The sequence below is a fragment of the Prionailurus bengalensis genome, chromosome E1, assembly GCF_016509475.1.
Source record: "Prionailurus bengalensis isolate Pbe53 chromosome E1, Fcat_Pben_1.1_paternal_pri, whole genome shotgun sequence".
NCBI classification, from domain to species: Eukaryota; Metazoa; Chordata; class Mammalia; order Carnivora; family Felidae; genus Prionailurus; species Prionailurus bengalensis.
The window spans coordinates 25,187,034-25,207,895 of NC_057347.1; the positions used below are offsets into that span (position 1 = coordinate 25,187,034).

Consider the following 20,862-nt stretch of genomic DNA (forward strand, 5'->3'; position numbering starts at 1 on the left):
AGTCCTCCTGATTGATTTGGTTACAGGATTTGATTATCTTTCAAAACAAGCTGGTATTTTTTCCAAGTATTTTCACACTCTGAAACTATCTGGTCTAGTGTATTTTGGTGTATAGGGTCATCTCTGATTACACTTTTAATTGTAATTTTATGTAATTCAGATTTTCTACATTTTGAGCTTGTTTGTTTGTTTTTAAGTTTACTTATTTTGAGACAGTACGCAAGGGGGGTTGCAGAGGATCCAAAGCAGGCTCTGTGATGCAGTTAGCCCCATGCAGGGCTGGAACTTATAAACCAAGATATCATGACCTGAGCTGAAGTCAGACACAACCAACTGAGCCACCCAGGCGCCCCCTGATTTGGTTATTATTATTAGTAGTAGTACAAGGAGGTTTTTTTTCTCCTATTTGTACTTCTTGAGCCAACTTTTTTTTTTTTTTTTTGGTGCCAATTGTTTGAATGAACATTTTCCCTACTCCTATTTCTGTACTAGTAGAATTCCATTTGAGACTCTGGAAAGCCCTACAGCAAAAGGCACACGGGAGAATTGATGAAGTGGCTAAAACTGGAAAAAGGGAGCTTTAAACTGATTCACTTCAAGAAAGTGGGCAGCTAAGAACATATAACCTGCCTACTCTGAGGTTTCATTTGTGGAAATCCGTGCAAAGGTTTCAGTGCTTCGAATACAACCTATTGGGCAAAGGGGGTGGAAAGCTAACCCAATTGTTAGAGCACTGAGTGCTTGGCAATTTCCGTAAGCTATTTCCAAGTGATAACTTGAAGTGGTACCACCAAAGGAGTACAATACTGTACCCAGGGCTCGTTGGGAAAAGTACTAGGTTTAACAAAAGCTGAAAAGATGTTTAAAATTAGTTAAAATATAACCCTTTTAAGTCTCCGACATACTAGTTATGTGAAACAAAACTGCAGCGGATGGTGGAAATTTCCCGTTTCCTTAACAACACAAACTGGATTCCCTGCCAGTCGGATACATCCCACCCAAATCCAGTTCAAGAGTGCCCCACTTTTTCCAGCCTTTTCACAACTACCTTCCTAAGTGGGGTTTCCCGCCATTTCACTTCAAGGAATGAAAAGTTTCCCCTCCCCAGATTGTCCACTCGTGGGAGGCCCGAGCCTACGCGGCTTCCCACTCAGGCGAGCGGCGGAACGCCAAGCGCAGTAGGCTGCATTACGATCCCGGCGACTGAGCAATAAAGGTGACAGCCCAAGCTGTACAAGTGCTCAGCATCCGACGAAAACCCGGAGGCGACAACACCCACGGCAAAGCGGAAAGCCCGGCAGGGCAGCGCGCGGGCCCAGTGCCCGCGCACGGAGGATGAAGCTCGGCCGTTGCGGGTAGGAGCGAGGGGTGGGGGCGGGTTTGCCCCAACCCGACTCCGGATTGGTCAGGCCCAGAGAGCCGAATGACGACAGCCAAGGAGAACGTCTGATTTGTGTGGTGGGCGCGGGCAGGCGGGGAAGCGCATTGCGCAGGCGCAGCTGCTCGGCTCCTCTCGCCCTAGAGCCCCGGCCCAGCTCTCGCGGACAAGTCCCGACATCGCGTGCCCCCCCCTCCGGGACCGCCCCCTCCCCCCTCTCGGCGTCGTCGAAGGTAAACAATAGTTGGCCGGCGGGCGCGGAGTGTGTCTCCCGCCGCCAGATTCGGCGGGCTGCGTGGGACCGGCGGGATCCCGGCCAGCCGGCCATGGCGGGGCTGTACTCGCTAGGAGTGAGCGTCTTCTCCGACCAGGGCGGGAGGAAGTACATGGAGGACGTTACTCAAATCGTGGTGGAGCCCGAGCCGACGGCTGAAGAAAAGCCCTCGACGCGGCGGTCGCTCTCTCAGCCGTCGCCTCCGCAGCGGTCACCGTCGACTCTTGCTGGCAGCGAAGTCTCGGGGAGAGGCCCGGCGGCGGCAGCCCGAGAAGCTCGCGACCCTCCCCCGGACTCCGCGGCCTCACCAACTCCCGGTCGCTGCTGCCGCCGCCGTTCCTCAGTGGCATTTTTCGCCGTGTGCGACGGGCACGGCGGGCGGGAGGCGGCACAGTTTGCCCGGGAGCATTTGTGGGGTTTCATCAAGAAGCAGAAGGGATTCACCTCGTCCGAGCCGGCGAAGGTTTGCGCTGCCATCCGCAAAGGCTTCCTAGCTTGTCACCTCGCCATGTGGAAGAAACTGGGTAAGTTCGCTGGCTTGTTTCTCTTCTTCGTGCAGTTGAGGGCTCTTATAAGAGCGCCAGCCCCGAGTGGGCCCCCGGCAGCCAGATCGCTACAAAGTGCACCTTGGTTGTAAGTGAAGTCTCTCCTAGGTTCAGTAGCGCTTTCGAGGGTGGCGGGTCGGGCGAAGTGGCTTTGGGAAAGATCGGATCGCCGTCTCCCCGCAGTCGGCCCGCGCTTAATTTCCACCTTCCAAGGACCCAGGGAAGCGGTCCTCTCCCAGCGTCACTTTGGTGGCAGCCTGCGGAAATGTATTTGAAACCTGGCGCCAGATTTTGGCCAAAAGATGAACTGAAGATACGTTGTTACCTGGGCCACGCGCAAAGGAAGCGGGAGACGGCAAAAATGAGAGTGCTTCCCTAGAATCTGTCATAATTTTGCTCTGGAAGGACTTGTCCCTGTCGGTTGCCTCCTACCGGTGGTGTCAGTTCACCAAATTGACCCCGGGTGGTTGGTAGTTGAAGTATACTGCAGACTAATTTAATAAGGTTAAATGTAATTATCCAACGAGTTAAGTCTTGGGAGGAATTCGGTTGCTTATCATAAAATGTATTAAAGATCTTTATGCTTATACTGCTTATGGGAAAAAAAAAAAGGCGGGGAATGCATTGCTATGTCTCAAACTGGCCCCGCCTTAGGCGTGTGTGTTAAATTCGACTAGGGCTTTTTAAAAGTATACTTTTTTTTTTTTTTAATAGTTGCCTTAGCTAAGCCATCAGATAATTCTCACCATTTCTCACTTTTACTACTTAAAAGTTGTAACTGCCGGTCAAAGTAACAGGAGAAATTACTGATATGCTAAAAGGAAATAGCTTTATTTTTAAAAATTCAGCAGAGTTGTAGTTTCCTCTAAGCTTTAAATGTTTTCTAAAGCAGCCATTGTTTCTGTACCCAACATGTGTTATACAGAGTTATAGGTGCTTATCCATTACTCCGAATGAATGGCATGAGCCTTTTTTTAGAGAGAGGATAATAACCTCTGTCATTTAAAAAGTTCTGGTTTGTGGTAGCATAATATTGCTTTATTTTCGGCAGCGGGACAGGGGGATAGAAGAGTGTAAAAATTGGTCAAATAGAGAACAGTTTTTATAAGGTATTGTCAGAGTTGTAGACTAGCTTCTTTCAAAGTCTGTTTTCTGTTTGCCTGGCTTTCTGCCAAAAATTGTTTGATTGACTCATAGAACAGCCAGTCCTCCTGTCAGAGGCGTTTCCCATCCAATCCCAGAGGCCCCTATTATTTGTTTTGTTTTCGTGGAGGCAGAGCAGAGCTGGAAAGCGCTGCAGTATATTCCAGAAATATGTCATTTCATTGCCTACAGGGCAACTAGGAGTGGACATCAAGATAGAGGAAGATTAGACACAAAGAAGTATTTAGAGGCCTATTTATTTTGCAGTACACTTGGAGCAGCAGGAGTGTGCCATATATTTGAACTAAAAGTATAAAGTATAAACCTTGTTACTTGAGCATTTTTTTAATAAGGCAGGGACCATGCTGTCAAATGTGAATGTGTATGTTTTTTGACATACCATACTTTTTAAATCAGACTTTCACTCTTATGAGGCATAGTTTAGAGCCTTATACACCAAACGGATGTTAAAGTTTGCTTTGTTCCACAGCTAAGCCTTGTACTCAAAACTTGAAAAAAAAAATATTGGGTGCCTGGGTTGCTCAGTAGGTTAAGTTGCCTGGGTTGCTCAGTAGGTTAAGTGTCCAACTTCGGCTCAGGTCATGATCTTGCTGTTTTTGAGTTCCAGACCCTGCATCCAGCTCTCTGCTGTCAACACAGAGCTTGCTTTGGATCCTAGGTTCCTGTCTCTTTCTGCCCCTCCCCCACTAATTCCCTCTCTGTCTCTCAAAATAAATAAACCTAAAAAAAAAGGAATATGCTGAGTATATGAAAGTCTTGACACAGGAGTTGCAGATTTTTTTTTAAGTTTATTTATTTTGAGAGAGAGAGAGAAACAAGCAGAGGAGGGACAGAGAGAGGGAGAGAATCTCAAACAGGCTATGCGCTATTAGCTCAAACTCATGAACTGTGAGATCATGAACTGAGTGGAAATCAAAAGTCAGATGCTTAACCGACTGAGCCACCCAGGCACACCCAGGAGATAAAGGTTGTTAGAAAAAAATTGTTCTTCAGTCCCAAATTCATGGATAGCCCCTCATTTTCTATATAAATGAACTGCGTTTATAATTTATAGGGTAAGCCCTTCCCAGTCCAACTTTAGACTCTTTATTCAATTTTGTTACCCACATTTCTATTACATTAGTCTTTTCACAGTCCCAGAGCACATTGAAATACTCCATTTTCTTGAATTCTCCCCCAAAAAAGAAAACTGAAAAATAAACTCCTGTAAGTTTCTAAGTCAATATGTTTTCTTCTGTGAAGGTTTCTGTTTCTTTTGGAATTAAGCATCCTTTGTTTCTACTTTTGTAGTGCTCCTTAGGTTATAGTAGTGGTTCTCAAACTTTCTGCTCTCAGAACCCTTTTTACTCTTAAATGATTGAGGACCCTGAAGAGCTTTTGTTTATGTGGACTACATCCATTATATTTGCACTGTGAGAAATTAAAACTGAGAACATTTAAAAATACTTATTAACCTATTAAAAGTAAATCAAATGAGGGGAGGGAGGTAGGGAGGGAGGGAGGCAGGCAAAAAAAAAAAAAAGTAAATCAAATGTATGTTAATACATTTAAATGAACATATTCATAATTCATCATATTCATTATTCAATAAATATTATTAATATATAATTAAAATTTTTTTTAACGTTTATTCATTTTTGAGAGAGTGTGAGCGGGGGAGGGACAAAGAGAGAAGGAGGGACAGAATCTGAAGCAGGCTGGAGGCTCTGAGCTGTCAGCACAGAGCCCGATGTGGGGCTTGAACTCATGAGCCATGAGATCATGACCTGGGAGGCTTAACTGACTGAGCCATCCAGGCACTCCAATATATAATTTAAGTGAAAATGCTTTTTTCTGAAATAAGAAATACTGAAATAAATATTCTCATATCTGTTTCTGCATTCAGTCTATTGTGTTGGGTTTTCTGGTTGAAGTATGTAAGGAAAAGGCAACCTCACATATATAATAGGAAAAGGGAAGAATAGTTAAATGGTGTTTTCAGATAATTGTGGGTATCCTACACCAAAGTGATAGTTTCTTAAGGTTGGTAAAAATGGAATCTGAAACCTGATTGATTGGTCTGCCTTGCACTTTGAATGAATCATTACCCATGTGTAATTTATGACATGGTACATTAGTCATTTGGGAAATAATCACTGAATTATGCCTATTTTTGAAATATTGACATTTTATTATGCAATATGAAAATGTCACATTGGGGCGCCTGGGTGGCGTAGTCGGTTAAGCGTCCGACTTCAGCCAGGTCACGATCTCGCGGTCCGTGAGTTCGAGCCCCCCGTCAGGCTCTGGGCTGATGGCTCAGAGCCTGGAGCCTGCTTCGGATTCTGTGTCTCCCTCTCTCTGCCCCTCCCCCGTTCATGCTCTGTCTCTCTCTGTCCCAAAAATAAATAAACGTTGAAAAAAAAATTAAAAAAAAAAGAAAATGTCACATTTGTTAATATTCCTGATCTCATCAGAAAAGTCTTAAGATTGGGAAGCTATCAAGTTCACTGTAGTGAATACACATTTTCCAAAATGTGAGTTTTTAAGTAGCAATTAGAAATTCATCACTGGCAGGGCACCTGGGTGGCTCAGTTAGTTAAGCGTCCAACTCTTGATTTTGGCTCAGATCATGATCTCACGGTTCATGAGTTTGAGCCCCAAATTGGGCTCTGCGCTGACAGAGCAGAGCCTGCTTGGAATTCTCTCTTTCTCTCTCTCTCTCCCCCTCCCCCACTTGTGCTCTCTTGCTTTCTCAAAAAAAAAAAAGTTGATCACTGGCAACAAATACTGCCAGTTGTTTTTCTTGAAGTCAAGAGCTCACTTTGTACATATTGTTTACTTTTTCTTTATTTTTTAATGTTTTAAAATTTATTTTTAAGTGAGACAGCACAAGCGGGGAAGGGCAGAGAGAAAGAGGGAGATGCAGAATCTGAAGAAGGCTCTAGGCTCTGAGCTATCAACACAGAGCCCAATGCAGGGCTCCAACTCACCAGCTGTGAGATCATGACCTGAGCTGAAGTTGGATGCTCAACCGACTGAGCCACCCAGGTGCCCCTTGTTTATTTTTTTTTAAAGTTTATTTTATTTGAGAAAGAGTGTGCTTGGGCACATGCATGGGGAAGGGGCAGAGAGAGAATCCCAAGCAGGCTCCATGCTGTCAGTGCAGAGCCTGATATGGGGCTTGAACTCACGAACCGTGAGATTGTGACCTGAGCAGAAATCAGTAGTCCGACGTTTAACCAACTGGGTCACCCAGGCGCCCTTCACTTTGTTCATTTTGAAGAAAATGTATGTCAAATGCCCAAGTGTTGTTAATATAGTTTATCAGTCTTGCAAGTAAAAATGATGGTCCGTGAAAAATGGGCTAGATCATTTCATAACTCACAGAGTCAAAGGTACTTTTCCTCTAGACAGGCATAATATGCAACAGAAGCCTGTTGTATGTACTTCTCTTTCTCTACAGAATATAAAAAGACACGTGTTCATGGGTGGAGGCTTAATAAAATTAATTTTTTATTGCGACATCAAGGACATTAAGTAAAACTGGTTTGGTTCCCTCCCCCCACCCTCACCCCCCCCACTTGGTTTTTGTTTTTTAACTGTAAGTGGGTGGCTGTGGAGAATACAGAGACTACTAATTCAGTTTGGTGTCACTGCCTTGATTCCTGCTAAGGCACCAGCAGTTTTACAAACCACTGCTTTTGAACCATCAGTTCAAATGTCAACACAGTGAAAAGGGGCAAATAAGCTCTTAGAATTATTATGAAAAGAGTTTGGCTTTGTGAAATCCCGGTAAAGATCACACAGACAATTGTGAGATGACCATTACGTTTTTATCTGTCTTTCAGGTAAATTTTGAGGTCTTTTGGTTGGGGATGCCTTACATACTTCATAATTAATCTCTTAGAGCTGATTTCTTGCTTAAAGTAGCTGCTAGTTTAGTTGAATTTCTGTGGGTGAAATGATTAAATTGGATTTTTTACTTCTATTTTTTAATTACAAAAATTTTTCCCATTTAAAAAATTGTGGTAAAATACATACAAGATTTACCATTTTAGCCAATTTTATGTATACAGTTCAGTATACTCACAGTATTGTGTAACTATCACTATTGTCCGTTTTCAGAATTTGTTCATCCTCCCATACAGAAACTGTAATCATTAAACAGTAATTCCCTATTATCCTCATCCCTAGCCCCTGGTAACGTCTGTTTTACTTAGTGTCACTATGAATTTACCTATTCTAGGTACCCTGTATAAGTGGAATCATGTAATATTTGTCTTTTTGTGTCTTATCTCACTTAGCATAATGTCTTTAAGGTTCATCCAGATTATAGCCATGTATCAGGATTTTTTCCTTTTTAATGGTGAATAATATTCTATCCTATGTATATATGACATTTTGTCTATCCATTCATCTGTTGATAGACATTTGGGTTGTATCCACCTTTTGGCTAGCATGGATAATGCTGCTGTGAACATAGGTTGTTTGATTCTGTTTTCATTTCTTTTGGGTAGAAACCCTAGAAATGGAATTAAAGTCATTTTTTTTCATATTATTTTCTTATTTTCTTTACTCTTTGTTCCCAAGTTATAATACGTACCTGATTTATGTGTATTCACATGTATGCATTATTCTTGTGTTATGCTCGCCTTCTAAGAAATAATGTTTTAAAGTTTGTGCTTTAAAAAAATTTTTTTAATGTTTATTTTTAAGGGGGGGGGGGACATTTTTGAGGGAGAGAGAGAGACAGAGGCACAGAATCCAAAGCAGTCTCCAGATCTGAGCTGTCAGAACAGAGCCTGAGGCCGGGCTTGAACTCATAAACTGTGAGATCATGACCTGAGCCTAAATCAAGAATCTGATGCACAACTGACTGAGCCACCCAGGTGCTGCTGAAGAATAGGTTTGGCAGATAGTTTTCATTTACCTTAAATTTAGAAATGAGACCAACACTGAAAGAGAATGGGAGGGATAGAAGGAAAGATAAGGGAAAGTGTGATAGAATTAAATTTGAAGAAGAGTTCTCTTAAATCAGAGAATTTTAAACCTGTATCTTTATTTTGGTTTGGTATTTCTGTTTTTACTTTCAAGGACCTTCACCTTCTCACACATCACATGTTCGAAAGAGTTTGCCATGTTTATCCAGTACTAGATTTTTTCTATTTTTGTCAATCATTTCTTTCGATCAGTATTAGATAATTTCTGTTACCACATGTTTTGGCATATATCAGTAGTTCATTCCTTCCTTTTTACTGAGTAGCATTCCATTGTGTAGATACACCACAATTTGTTTATCCATTCACTTACTGATGGACATTTGGGTTGTCTTCAGTTTTGGCTATTACAAATGTGTAAGGCTTTACAGTAGAAAGGCCACTAATAAATGTAGCAGGAATGATAGAGAATCATGTTTAGTAACCATCATAATAATGATTCAATCAGGAGACATAAGTGAATGCTAAAACTAGTGGGTGAAAATTTGAGGAACAGAATTATATTAGTTTCTTAAAGGTGTTATAATAAATTAGCATGAATTGAGTAGCTTAACATAACAGAAATTTATTCTTTTATGGTTCTGGAGGTCTGACATCTGAAATCAAGGTGTTAGCCTCTGTTTTGGAAGCTCTGAGGGAGAATCTGTTCCATGCTCTCTCCTAGCTTCTGGTGGCTTCCAGCAATCCTTGGCATTTCTTGGCTTGTAGATTTATCACCTAGTTGCCACCGTCTTTTTTTTTTTTTAAGATTTTATTTTTAAGCATCCTTTTTTTTTTTTTTTTTTAAAAGGTTTATTTATTTGAGAGAGAGAAAGAGAGGGGAGAGGGAGAGAGGGCGGACACACAGTGGGGAGGGGCAGGTTGAGGGAGAGAGAACATCCGAAGCAGAGTCCACGCTGTCAGTGTAAGACTGATGTGGGGCCGTGAGATCATGACCTGAGCTGAAACCAGAAATCCATTCGGATGCTTAACTGAGCCATCCAGGCACCCCTGTTTTAAAGCACTGTATACACACAAAGTGGGGCTGGAACAGCCCTGAGATCAAGAGTTGTGTGTTCCACTGACTGAGCCAGCCAGGAGCCCCATCCACCATCTTTATATCCCTTTGTGTCTTCTCCCCTTCTCTTTTAAGGGCACTTGTTCCCTTTAAGGGCACTAAATCCAAAATTTAGGGCCCAGTCTAATCCAGGATGATCTCTTAAGATCTTTAACCTAATTACACCTGTAAAGATCTTTTTCCCAAATAAGGTCACATTCACAGGTTCAGGGTGGACCTACATTTCATTCAACCCACTACAAGGATTTTTTACATGGTCTCAGATTATCTTCCCACAAAATACTTATTAATTACAAGAGGAAAAAGATTAGAGTGGAGAAACCTGGTAGACACGAACTTAAGTGACCAAAGGTAGTGTTATTTTAATGCATAAATTGAGATTGCATACTGCCAGCAATGAGAAGATGATATTTAACACTTCTGTGTTATTCCTGCCAAAAATGCATAATCTGAATACAAACATGAGGAAACATGAAACAAACCCAAATGGAGAGACATTCTTGAAATGATTGATCTAGTAGTCTTAAAAAGCATCAAGGAAACAGAAGAATTTTTCCAGATTGAAAGGCTAAAGAGATAGGATGAGTAAATATAATAAAGAGGTCCTGAATTTTATCCTTTTATTATAAAGCATATTGTTAGGATAATTGATGAAAATTTGAATGAGATCTGTAGATTAGTTGGTAGTACGGTATCAGTGTTAATTTCCTGATTTTGATGGTTGATTGTGGGCCTGTAGGAGAATGCCTTTGTTTATAGGAATTAGATACTGTGATAGTACTTGGGAGTGATGGGATATACTCTTGGCTATTTAGTCTCTATCCGTTCAAGAACAAGAAATTCTCTGAATTATTCATGCATAATTACTTCATTTTATGCAAAAAAGAAAAAAAGTAAATCCAAAGAAACAGGTCTCAGAAAGATCGGAAGCCTGGGTATCTCCAGGAATTTAAGTAGCAGTTTCATCAGGGCCTTGCTGCTGAATGCATACCAGATAGCCAAGGCTGTATTTACTTGTTTTACTAAAGAGGATAAATCAGAAACAGCAGTTGCATTTAGGATCACCACTGAATGTAATCCACTCTCGTTTTCCAAGAACTGTCAGAACTTTTGCAGTGGTCAAACTATAGAATTAAATATGTTGGATCCCTACCCCTGCTTTCATGTTTTAATGGTGCCAACCAATCTTTGTGATTCTTTGAGAGATGAGATAATGCTTTTCATTTACTATTTTGGAGGAGAGTATCATTGTTAGGGTGCTCTAAAATCTCAACACTTGGCCTCTTCAAGTATAATAGGCTTCCTGACTCGTCAATTAAGAGCTATGAGGAGAAGCTATTAGTTGCTGCAATTATTTGGGGACTAAACTAGCTGTGGCATAGGTTTGGGGTTCCACTGAGCCTGAGGTGGACTGGATTCAAAGTGCTATTTAGTACTTGCTCTCCATGAGCCTTAGCCCATGACCAGTGGACTGTGGTTGTGTTCTGTAGCTCCAGAATTATTATCTTAGAGCCGTCATTCATTAGTTACTCAATAATGTGGGTATTTCTCTTTCCTTGGTGTACAAGTACATGTAAATGGCCATATACCATTTTGAAGAAGGTTAATGATTTCTTTAATTAAACTAGGAAAAGTTTTTGGTTTTTGTTTTGTTTCTTGTTTTGTTTTTGATTCTTTGAATCAAGGCCTTGTGAGTGACCATTCTGGAAATGCATTTTTTCCCTCTGCCCTGTTGTCAGTTAAGTAAGGTAACCCTACCAACTTTGCTTTGCGTTAACTACTCCTATCTAACTACTCCTATCTGATCTCTGTAACCTCATGGTTCTCTAATCCCTACACAGATCAAGGAACCCATTTTAGTTGCGGCTTCTTTGACTGATATTCTTGCCTCAAGAGAAGGGTCAATAAAATGTGTTTAAAAGATTTTAGTGTTGGAACGCCTGAGTGGCTCAGTTGGTTGAGTGTCCAACTTCAGCTCAGGTTGTGATCTCGCAGTTCGTGAGTTTGAGCCCCACGTTTGAGCCCCCTGCTTTAGATTCTGTCTCTGTGCCGCTCCCATGCTCATGCTCTGTCTCTCTCTCTCAATAAATAAGCATTAAAAAAATATTAAAAAATAGATTTTAGTGTTTACCTAATTGCTTCCTTTTTTTTCTTGGATTTTTAAAAATGTTTATTTATTTTTGAGAGAGAGAGAGACAGACAGCGTGGATGGGGGAGGAGCAGAGAGACAGGGAGACACAGAATCGCAGGCTCCAGGCTCTGAGCTGTTAGCATAGAACCCGACACAGGGCTCCAACTCACAGGCTGTGAGATGACAACCTGAGCCAAAGTTGGATGCTTAACTGACTGAGCCACCCAGGCACCCTATGATACTGTCTTTTTAATATGCTCCTAGTTTTAAGTCATTTGTTTTTAAATCATTTTTTGAATACATTTTTTAAAAATTTATTTAGAGAGAGAGAAGAGAAAGGATCCCAAGCAGGCTCTGTACTTCTAGTGCAGGGCCTGTTGTGGGGCTCAAACTCATGAACCATGAGATCATGACCAGAGCCAAAACCAAGAATCAGACGCTTAATCGACTGAGCCACCCAGGCGCCCCTTTTTTAAGTCATTGAAAAAAAATTCTTTTTAATGTTTATTTTTGACAGAGAGAGAGAGAGAGAGAGAGAGACAGACAGAGACAGAGACAGAGTGTGAGCCGGGGGAGGGGCAGAGAGAGAGGGAGACACAGAATCCCAAGCAGGCTCCAGGCTCTGAGCTGTCAGCACAGAGCCCAACACAGGGCTTGAACTCACAAACTGTGAGATTGTGACCTGAGCTGAAGTCGGACGCTTAACCGACTGAGCCACCCAGGTGCCCTGTTAAGTCATTTTTTAAAAACTAAAAGATTAAAATAAAATGTAAAGTAGAAAACAAGGAACACTAATTATAAAGATGTTGATTCCTTAGTATATAAATTTATTGCAGTTTTAATCAGACCTCAACAGGGTTTGTTATTTTAAATTTCCAACTTATAAAGTTTTTTGGAATTCTTTTTTTTTAATGTTTTTATTTATTTTTGAGACAGAGAGAGACAGAGCATGAGCAGGGTAGGGACAGAGGGAGAGAGGGAGACACAGAATCCGAAGCAGGCTCCAGGCCCTGAGCTGTCAGCGCAGAGCCCGACGCAGGGCTCGAATTCATGGACTGTGGGATTATGACCTGAGCCGAAGTCAGACACTCAACCAACTGAGCCACCCAGGCGCCCCATGGAAATCTTAAGATTGTTAAAAATAGAAGAAGAATTGGGGAATACTTAAATTCCTAATTATTGAAAAGAACCATAAATAGATTAGTAGGATGAGTCTAGAAATAGGTCTGAGGCAAAATGTAGCATATGATAAAAGGTGACTTTCAAATGATGAGAGCATGTTCAGTATTTTTAGATCATTGCAGAATATCACTATTAGTGTTATTTGTACATATTAGTGTTTTTGACCAAAAAATGTGATTTAAATAATGTTAATATTATAATTTTGAATATTCTTTTTCTTTAAAGTTCTTTTTCTTCTTTTCTTTTGCAAACAGCTGGTAAATTTTAGGTAAATTTTGCTTTCTGAATGTGCTTAAGAACCTTTCTGGGAGTTCTCTCATTCATACTTACTGTGATAATTGTTTTTTACAGCTAAGAACTTAAAAAAAAATCTATTTTAGCTTATTTGAAAAGAAAAGGTTTTATGGGGGCGACTGGGTGGATCAGTTGGTTGAGTGTCCGACTTTGGCTCAGGTCATGATCTCACAGTTCTTGAGTTCCAGACCTGTATTGGGCTCTGTGCTGACAGCTCAGAGCCTGGAGCCTGCTTTGGATTCTGTCTTCCTCTCTCTCTGCCTCTCCCTCACTTGTTCTCTCTCTCTCTCTCTCTTTCATCTCTCTCCATCTCTCTCAAAAATAAATAAACGAAAGTTAAAGAAAAAGAAAATTTTAAGCGGGAGCTGTAGTTAACCCACAAAATAATTGAAAGAAACATTCAACATACTGTAGGTTGAGCTTCTAGGAGTAATACCTGTGACCAAACTGGGAAAGTAGATGGGCTAGGGAGCTGTCTGCTGTGATCTATGCATGCAAAATTGATGCTTCCTTCCTGCTTTTTTGTTTTTGTTTTTGTTTTTTAACTTTAAACAAAATGTGAAATATAGCATACGTATAAAAATGTCACGAAACGTAAATGTACACTTCAATGAGTAGTTACAAAATGAACTTTAAAAGTTAAGTAAGAGAACATTGCCTGTACAACAGAAGCCACATATGTCTTTTCCGATCTCATAGTCTTATCTTCTCAAGGGGTAACCACTGTCCTGACTTTTGTGGTGATAGTTCTATAGCAATTTACTTATTTTTCTTTCTTTTTTCCTTTTTAAAAGAAAGTTTTTTTGAGAGAGCAAGCACGAGTGGAGAAAGAACAGAGAGGGAGGGAGGGAGGGAGGGAGAGAGAGAGAGAGAGAGAGAGAGAGAGAGAGAGAATCCCAAGCAGGCTCTGTGCCCTACACTGAGTCTGACGTGGGGCCTGATTCCATGACCACAAAATCATGACTTGAGCCGAAATCAAGAGTTAGATGCTTAACCGACTGAGCCACCCAGATACTCCTTAAAGATTTTATTTTTAAGTAATCTCTTCACCCATCGTTGGGCTCAGACCCACAACCCCAAGATCAAGAGTCGAATGCTCCATTGACTGAGCCAGCTGCCCTGATTTACTTATTTTTCTCAATAGTTTTACTACTTATTTTAAAACATGATAGTTTTCTTTTGAAGAAAATCATGCGGTTTGCTTTTTATCTCATGCTTCTTGTGAGATTCTTACATGTTACATGTAGTGTAGTCTATTGTAGTCTTTTGTCACATTGAAGGACATTTGGGTTGTTCCTCCTTTTCAGCCCATATGAATGATGCATCTCTGAACATTCATATGTATTGTGTGTATGTATATGTGTGTGTGTGCGTATATATATATACGCACACACACACATTGATTTATGGTATATGTCTAGGGATAGTGAGTAGTCAAAGTGTATACGTATATTTATTTTTGATAATGCCTAGATGTTTTCCCAAGTGGTTATATCAGTTTATACTCCCACCAGTAGTTGATAGAACATGTTGCTCCATATTCCTAATCACAGTTACTATTGTCAGACTTTAATTTATGTGATCTGATAATTGTGTAGTGGAATCTCATTGTGATTTTTATTTTATATTTCCCTGTTGATTAAAGAAGCTGAATACCTTTGCATGGTTTTTGTCTGTTTGGATTTCCTTTTATGCAAAAGGCCTGTTCAAGCCTTTTGTCCATTTTTTATTGCATAATCTGTCTTATTGATTTGTTTTGTAGGAGCATTTTATATATTCTGGATACTATTCCTGTGGAATGTATATATATTACAAACTCCATTTTTTGAGATATCTTTTCGCTCTACTCATGGGATCTCCTGACAAGAATTCTTAATTTTGATGGTAGTACAATTTCGCATTTTCTTTATATGGCTAGCCCATCTTTTGTCTTTAGGAAATCCTTCCCTATCTTGAGGTCATGAATGTACCTTCCTAAGTATTTTCTAAGCAGCTTAAGCTTTACTTTCATATTAAGTCATTTGATGTACCTGGAATTGACTTTTTGTGCTTGGCATCAGGGACCCAAAATGTTTGGTAGTTTTGGGGTTATTTAAAGAGAGAGAGAGCAGGGGAGGGGCAGAGAGAGAAGGAGAGAGAGAATCTCAAGCAAGCTCTGCGTGGTCGGCCACCCAGACACCTGTTTTTTGCTTTTTGTTTTGTTTTAAATCTTGTTGCAATTTCATGTACTGGATGCTATCTTTACTGTTCGTGTATCAAGTGTTTAAATATGCATGGGTCCGTTTCTGTGCTTACCATTCTCTTGTAAACCATACTCTGGTTTACAACTTTTCCATAAAAGTCTTGTTAGAGATTTGTTAGCCATGTTCCCAGATACATACCTTTTGCTGTTAATTGTGAGTGGTATTTTAAAAGTTACATTTTGTAATTTTTTTTAAAAGACAGTAAGAGAGAGAGAGAGAAAACGTGTGCCCCTGAGCAGCGGAAACGAGCAGATGGAGAGACAGAATCCTAAGCAGTCTCCATGTTTGGCACAGAGCTGGATATAGGGCTCAATCCCACAACCCTGGGATAATGACCTGAGCCCAAATCAAGAGTCAGATAGATGCTCAACCAGCTGAGCCATCGGGCACCCCAACATTTGTAACACTGTAATTTTTTGTTGCTGGTTTACAGAAATAGCATTGATATTTTATATAACAATATATAACCGTACCGAACCTTGTCAGTGCCAATAATCTATAGATTCTTAGGATTTTTCCACAGATTTTTTTTTGGCGGGGGGGCTTTTTTGTTTGTATACTCCTCTTGATGCCTCTCAGGCTCTTTGCTTTTCTTAAATAATGGTCATAACAAAAACTAACATTTATTGAGCATTTACTGTGTGTCTAGTACTGTTGCAGTGGTTTTACATTGTGTGAATTTCTAGCTTCATCAGTATTGGTAGCTGTTCTGGTTTCCCTCAGCAGTTGTGAGGGCCATTATTTCATATGTTGCAAGCAGCCCTCTGCTGTGAATGACAGGACATTCTGTGGGGTGGATTCCATCTGCTGGATGAGATGAGGAGATGCACTGTAGGATTCAAGAAATATCTTTTTAGCGTATGTAATATTGTAAAGAAAAGAACTCTAGGTAGGGGCGCCTGAGTGGCTCAGTGGGTAAGCATCCGACTTGATTTCAGCTCAGGTCATGATCTCACCGTCCATGAGTTCAAGCCCCGCATCGGGCTCTGTGCTGACAGCTCAGAGCCTGGAGCCTGGATTCGGTGTCTCCCTCTCTCTCCATTCCTCCCCTGCTCATGCTCTGTCTCTGTCTCTCAAAAGTAAATAAATGTTTAAAAAAAAAAAAAAGAAAAGAACTCTAGTTAACCTGAATACACTAGAGAAACCTTGTGGCTATGAAAGGTGTGTAGCACCCCATCCAGTTTTTTAGGCCCTATTTCTTATCCCTCATCCCCTTTGAGCCCCTGTTGTCTCTATCAACAGATGCATCACTTCCCTTAAAAGAAAGGTATTATAATTACTGGCAGCTTAAGAACTAAAATGTTTCACCTTTTACTGTGCAGAAGTTTAGGCACTGACCTAGCTCCTGAAGTTTTAACTATATCTGCCAAACTTCTGCTATCTATTCCTGACACAGCTGCTGTCACTGTCTGTGAGTTTGAGCTTTTCTGGGACTCTTTTAACAGGGAAAACTGATGTATTGCTTTTTTTACTGACTGTGGTTTTTGCTTATATTGGATTACAAGTTTTGCATTCTGATTTTTCCTTTAATGTAATTCCATTTCTTTAAAATTCTGGGGATTCTTCAGATTTGCTTATGCCCCTTCTCTGTGTTCATGACTGCTATGGACTTTTTCTAATACTTATGTTCTGTCCTTTCAATGGGATTTTGGTGAGGAGAATGTGTCAGTGTTTGGATTCAGTTGGCTATCTTGAACCATAAATTGTAGTTTATTTAATATTACAGAATACTTCAAGTTTTTTAAAAGTTTATTTTAGAGAGCGAGAGCGCGCTCACAAGTGGGGGAGGGGCAGAGAGCGAATCCCAGGCAGGCTTTGAGCCTCAAGCTCACGAACCCTGAGATCATGCATGACCTGAGCTGAAATCAAGAGTCGGACCCTTAATTGACTGAGCCACCCAGGTGCCCCCAGAATATTTAGAGTTTTTCAATAACAATGAACTAGACATTTAAGATTTTGGAGTTAAATATATTGGGTCTCTGCCACTTGATATTTGAGTTGTCTTGAGCAACTTTCTGAACTATTTCAAACTATTGATTTCCCTATTTGCAAAATAAAAATAATGGGAATAATTTTACCTGTCTTGGAGGTTTGCTGCAAGTATTATTTTAATTAAAAAAATTTTTTTAATGTTTATTTTTGAGAGAGGCAGAGTGTGAGCGGGGGAGGGGTAGAGAGAAGGAGACACAGAATCTGAGGCAGGCTCCAGGCTCTGAGCTGTCAGCATGGGGCTCGAACCCACAAACCATGAGATCATGACCTGAGCCAAAGTTGGATGCTTAGCATACTGAGCCACCCAGGCGCCCCATGCAAGTGTTATTTTGTTGTTTTTTTTGTTTTGGTTTTTGCAAGTGGTTATTTTAGATTATTCATGTAAAGCTCTTAGCACAGAACCTGGTATACAATAAGTGCTCAATAAAAATGTTATTTGTTAGATTATGAATATTCAAAACAGCTACTTCAAAAACAACTCAAGTAGCTTTTTTATAGAAATCTTTTCAAAGAGAAATTAATAAATAGATGCTAAGCTACTGGCTATAGAGGTATCAAAACTCTGAGGACATCCTTGCTGCTAAATGTAGTTAGGACTAAGACATTTGGAACTAGTTACTTTATCCTATAATATATTTTTAAAAAAATATTTATTTATTTTTGAGAGAGTGCAAACGGGGTGGGGTTGGGAGAGGGGAGACAGAGGATCCAAAGTGGGCCCTGTGTTGACAGGCTGACAGCAGCAAGCCCAATATGGTGCTTGAACTCACGACTAGGGAGATCATGATGAGCCAGAGTCAGACACTCAATCAACTGAGCCATCCAGCTGCCCCTATCCTGTAATATTTTTTTCCTAATGTTTGTTTGATGGTTGTAATATAATTATATTATTTATAAAATTCATTAATATATTGATGAAGGAATTAACACAAGTTCTTTTTGAATAGCTTTAAAAATATTCTTAAATTTTATTCTATGCTAATTCAAGTCTTTTTTTTTTTTTCTAAATCAAGTCTGATTCAGCACATGTTGCCATTTTTATTCTGATACAATACTAATGTTTATATCTGGAAGAGTAAAATATTTTATTTCTTATTACAGCAGAATGGCCAAAGACTATGACAGGTCTTCCCAGCACATCAGGGACAACTGCCAGTGTGGTCATCATACGGGGCATGAAGATGTATGTAGCTCACGTGGGTGACTCAGGGGTGGTTCTTGGAATTCAGGATGACCCGAAGGATGATTTTGTCAGAGCTGTGGAGGTGACACAGGACCATAAGCCAGAACTTCCCAAGGAAAGAGAACGAATCGAAGGACTTGGTGGGAGGTAATCCTTGTGCTGTTTTGTCTTTCCTCTCTTGGTTCTGTTTAGTCCTTTTCTGCTTTACTAACCAGATTGACCTTTACTCACTTTTGAAGTTATTTTCTCAGTATTACATGTTTTTAGTTTGCCTAATAAAGTACCCATCTGTGTTCATACTTACCTCATTGTTTTGAATTGACTTTTTTTTTTTTCTAATAATGGCTCCAGAGGGAAATACTATTTTAATGGGAGTCAAGTAACACATACAAGGATTTACTGATCACCTTTTACATAAATACTGATCAGCATGACTTTCAGAACAGAACAGCCCTTAGGATTCTGGAGTAGAACAGTTTGAATCTGGCTTTGAGAATAGAATTTTGTTACAGTTAACCTTCAGCTCTTTGTTTTATTTTTTTATTAAAAAAATTTTTTTTTAATGTTTTTATTTATTTTTGAGACAGGGAGAGGCAGAGCATGAGCAGGGGAGGGGCAGAGAGAGAGAGGGAGACACAGAATCTGAAGCAGGCTCCAGGCTCTGCGCTGTCAGCACAGAGCCTGACACGGGGCTCGAACTCACAGACTGTGAGATCATGACCTGAGCCGAAGCCGGACGCTTAACCAACTGAGCCACCCAGGCGCCCCTAGCTCTTTGATTTTTAAGTCAGATGTGCTGCTGCAAACCTTTCTTCTGATTATTTTATTTTGCCTGTTTCAAGTTATTGTTTCAATGTGTAGTTTGTAAACTATGAACTGAAAGTGGCTTTAGCATATTTTATGATGCACACTAAAATGCAAGATTATTCTAAAAACCAGAGGAATGAATAACATGAGAACATTTAAAAATTATTCCAATACTAATTTTTAAAAATTCAGGGTATGAGGCAAGTTAAATAGAATCCAGTATTTTCTAAATAATTGTTCTAACTAAAGTCTTACCATGATATTATTTCTTGCCTCCTTTTTCTTCCTTCTATTAGATCAAAATAGTTTTTTTCCAGAGTATTAATAAACTGGGAAAAGAATTAATATCCTTAAACTATAAGGGGTTCAAAAATCAGTAAGAAAAACACTAAAACACTGCCACACCCAGATGGGTGAATGAAGGAGAGGACTTTTGAACAACAGCAACGAAAATGCAAAAGCGAGTAAATAATTTGAAAAAATTGCTGAAGTGAAACTATTTCTTGCTATTGGGTTACCAAAGTTAAAAAAAAAACAAACAAACCAGATACTTCTCAATATTTTATAGTGTGAAATGGGAATCCTGTTGGTAGGATTATAAATTGGTATGACCTGTATAGAATATAATACACATCACTAACTTAAAAATGTTTATAGATTCTGTAATTTTGGGAATGTATTCTAAAGAAATCTGAAATGTGGACCAGAATATCTAAAGAGAGTTATTGATTGCAGTGATGTTTAATGGCTGTTGAAGCCTGGAAATAACTTGAAGGCCCAACAATTGAAGAATTGTTAAGTAAATTATCAAACATATTTATAACATTGAATATGATATAGCTATTAAAAATAATGTTTATAGTAAGTTTTTAAAAATCATGGTGTTAAGAAAATTTTCAAACATAGGTAAAGGTAGAGAGAGCAGTATAATGAACTCTCATGTATGAAGAATTTTTAGTAATATAGGATAATGCTTGCTAGTCACAAAATAAGCAGGATGTAAGTTATATTTGTAGTGTGATCTCAACTATGCAGAGAAATAGGAGTAGTATAGGAATACACCAAATGTTAATAATTTTCTGTATGATGATTTACATATATCTAAATATGTATAATTTTTAATGGGAGCATTCATTTGGTTAAAATTTAGGTAGCATAAAATGATGTACTTTAGAAGGTCTCTCAACTACTACTGTCCCACAGGCCACCCAGTTCCTCTCCCTCTCAAGAAACCAGTATTACTGTGTATTCTTTGATGGCTATTCATGCACAATCCAATATGAAGCTGTACCATGTATGGATGTACCATCATTTATTTAACTAGTCTCCTGTTAAAGAGTATTTGTTTCTATTTTTTGTTGTTGTTGATATTACAAACACTACTGTAAAATGAAAAATCTTGTGCACGCATCTTTTTGTGCATACAAATATATTTGTAGGATTATTTCCTAGATGGAATTGCTGGGCCAAAGAGGAGTATTTTTAAATTTTTAAATCATTAATTAATTAATTTAAAATGGTTACTTATTTATTTTGAGAGGGATCGAGAGAGAGCGCATGTGATTGGAAGAGGGGCAGAGAGAGAGAATCCCAAACAGGCTCTGCACTGTCAGCACAGAGCACAACATGCTTC

At 39.7% G+C, this 20,862-nt stretch overlaps 1 protein-coding gene across 1 annotated transcript in view; it reads left to right on the forward strand.

Annotated features, from left to right (window-relative positions):
- The first annotated feature begins 1,489 nt into the window (after nt 1–1,489).
- The window catches only part of PPM1D (protein phosphatase, Mg2+/Mn2+ dependent 1D), a 48,868-nt gene continuing 29,495 nt past the window's right edge, over nt 1,490–20,862 (forward strand). The window contains exons 1-2 of the mRNA XM_043583863.1: nt 1,490–2,176; nt 18,341–18,569. Of these exons, the coding sequence (XP_043439798.1) occupies nt 1,705–2,176; nt 18,341–18,569 (701 nt within the window). The 5' untranslated portion in view covers nt 1,490–1,704. The remainder of the gene's footprint in view (nt 2,177–18,340; nt 18,570–20,862) is intronic.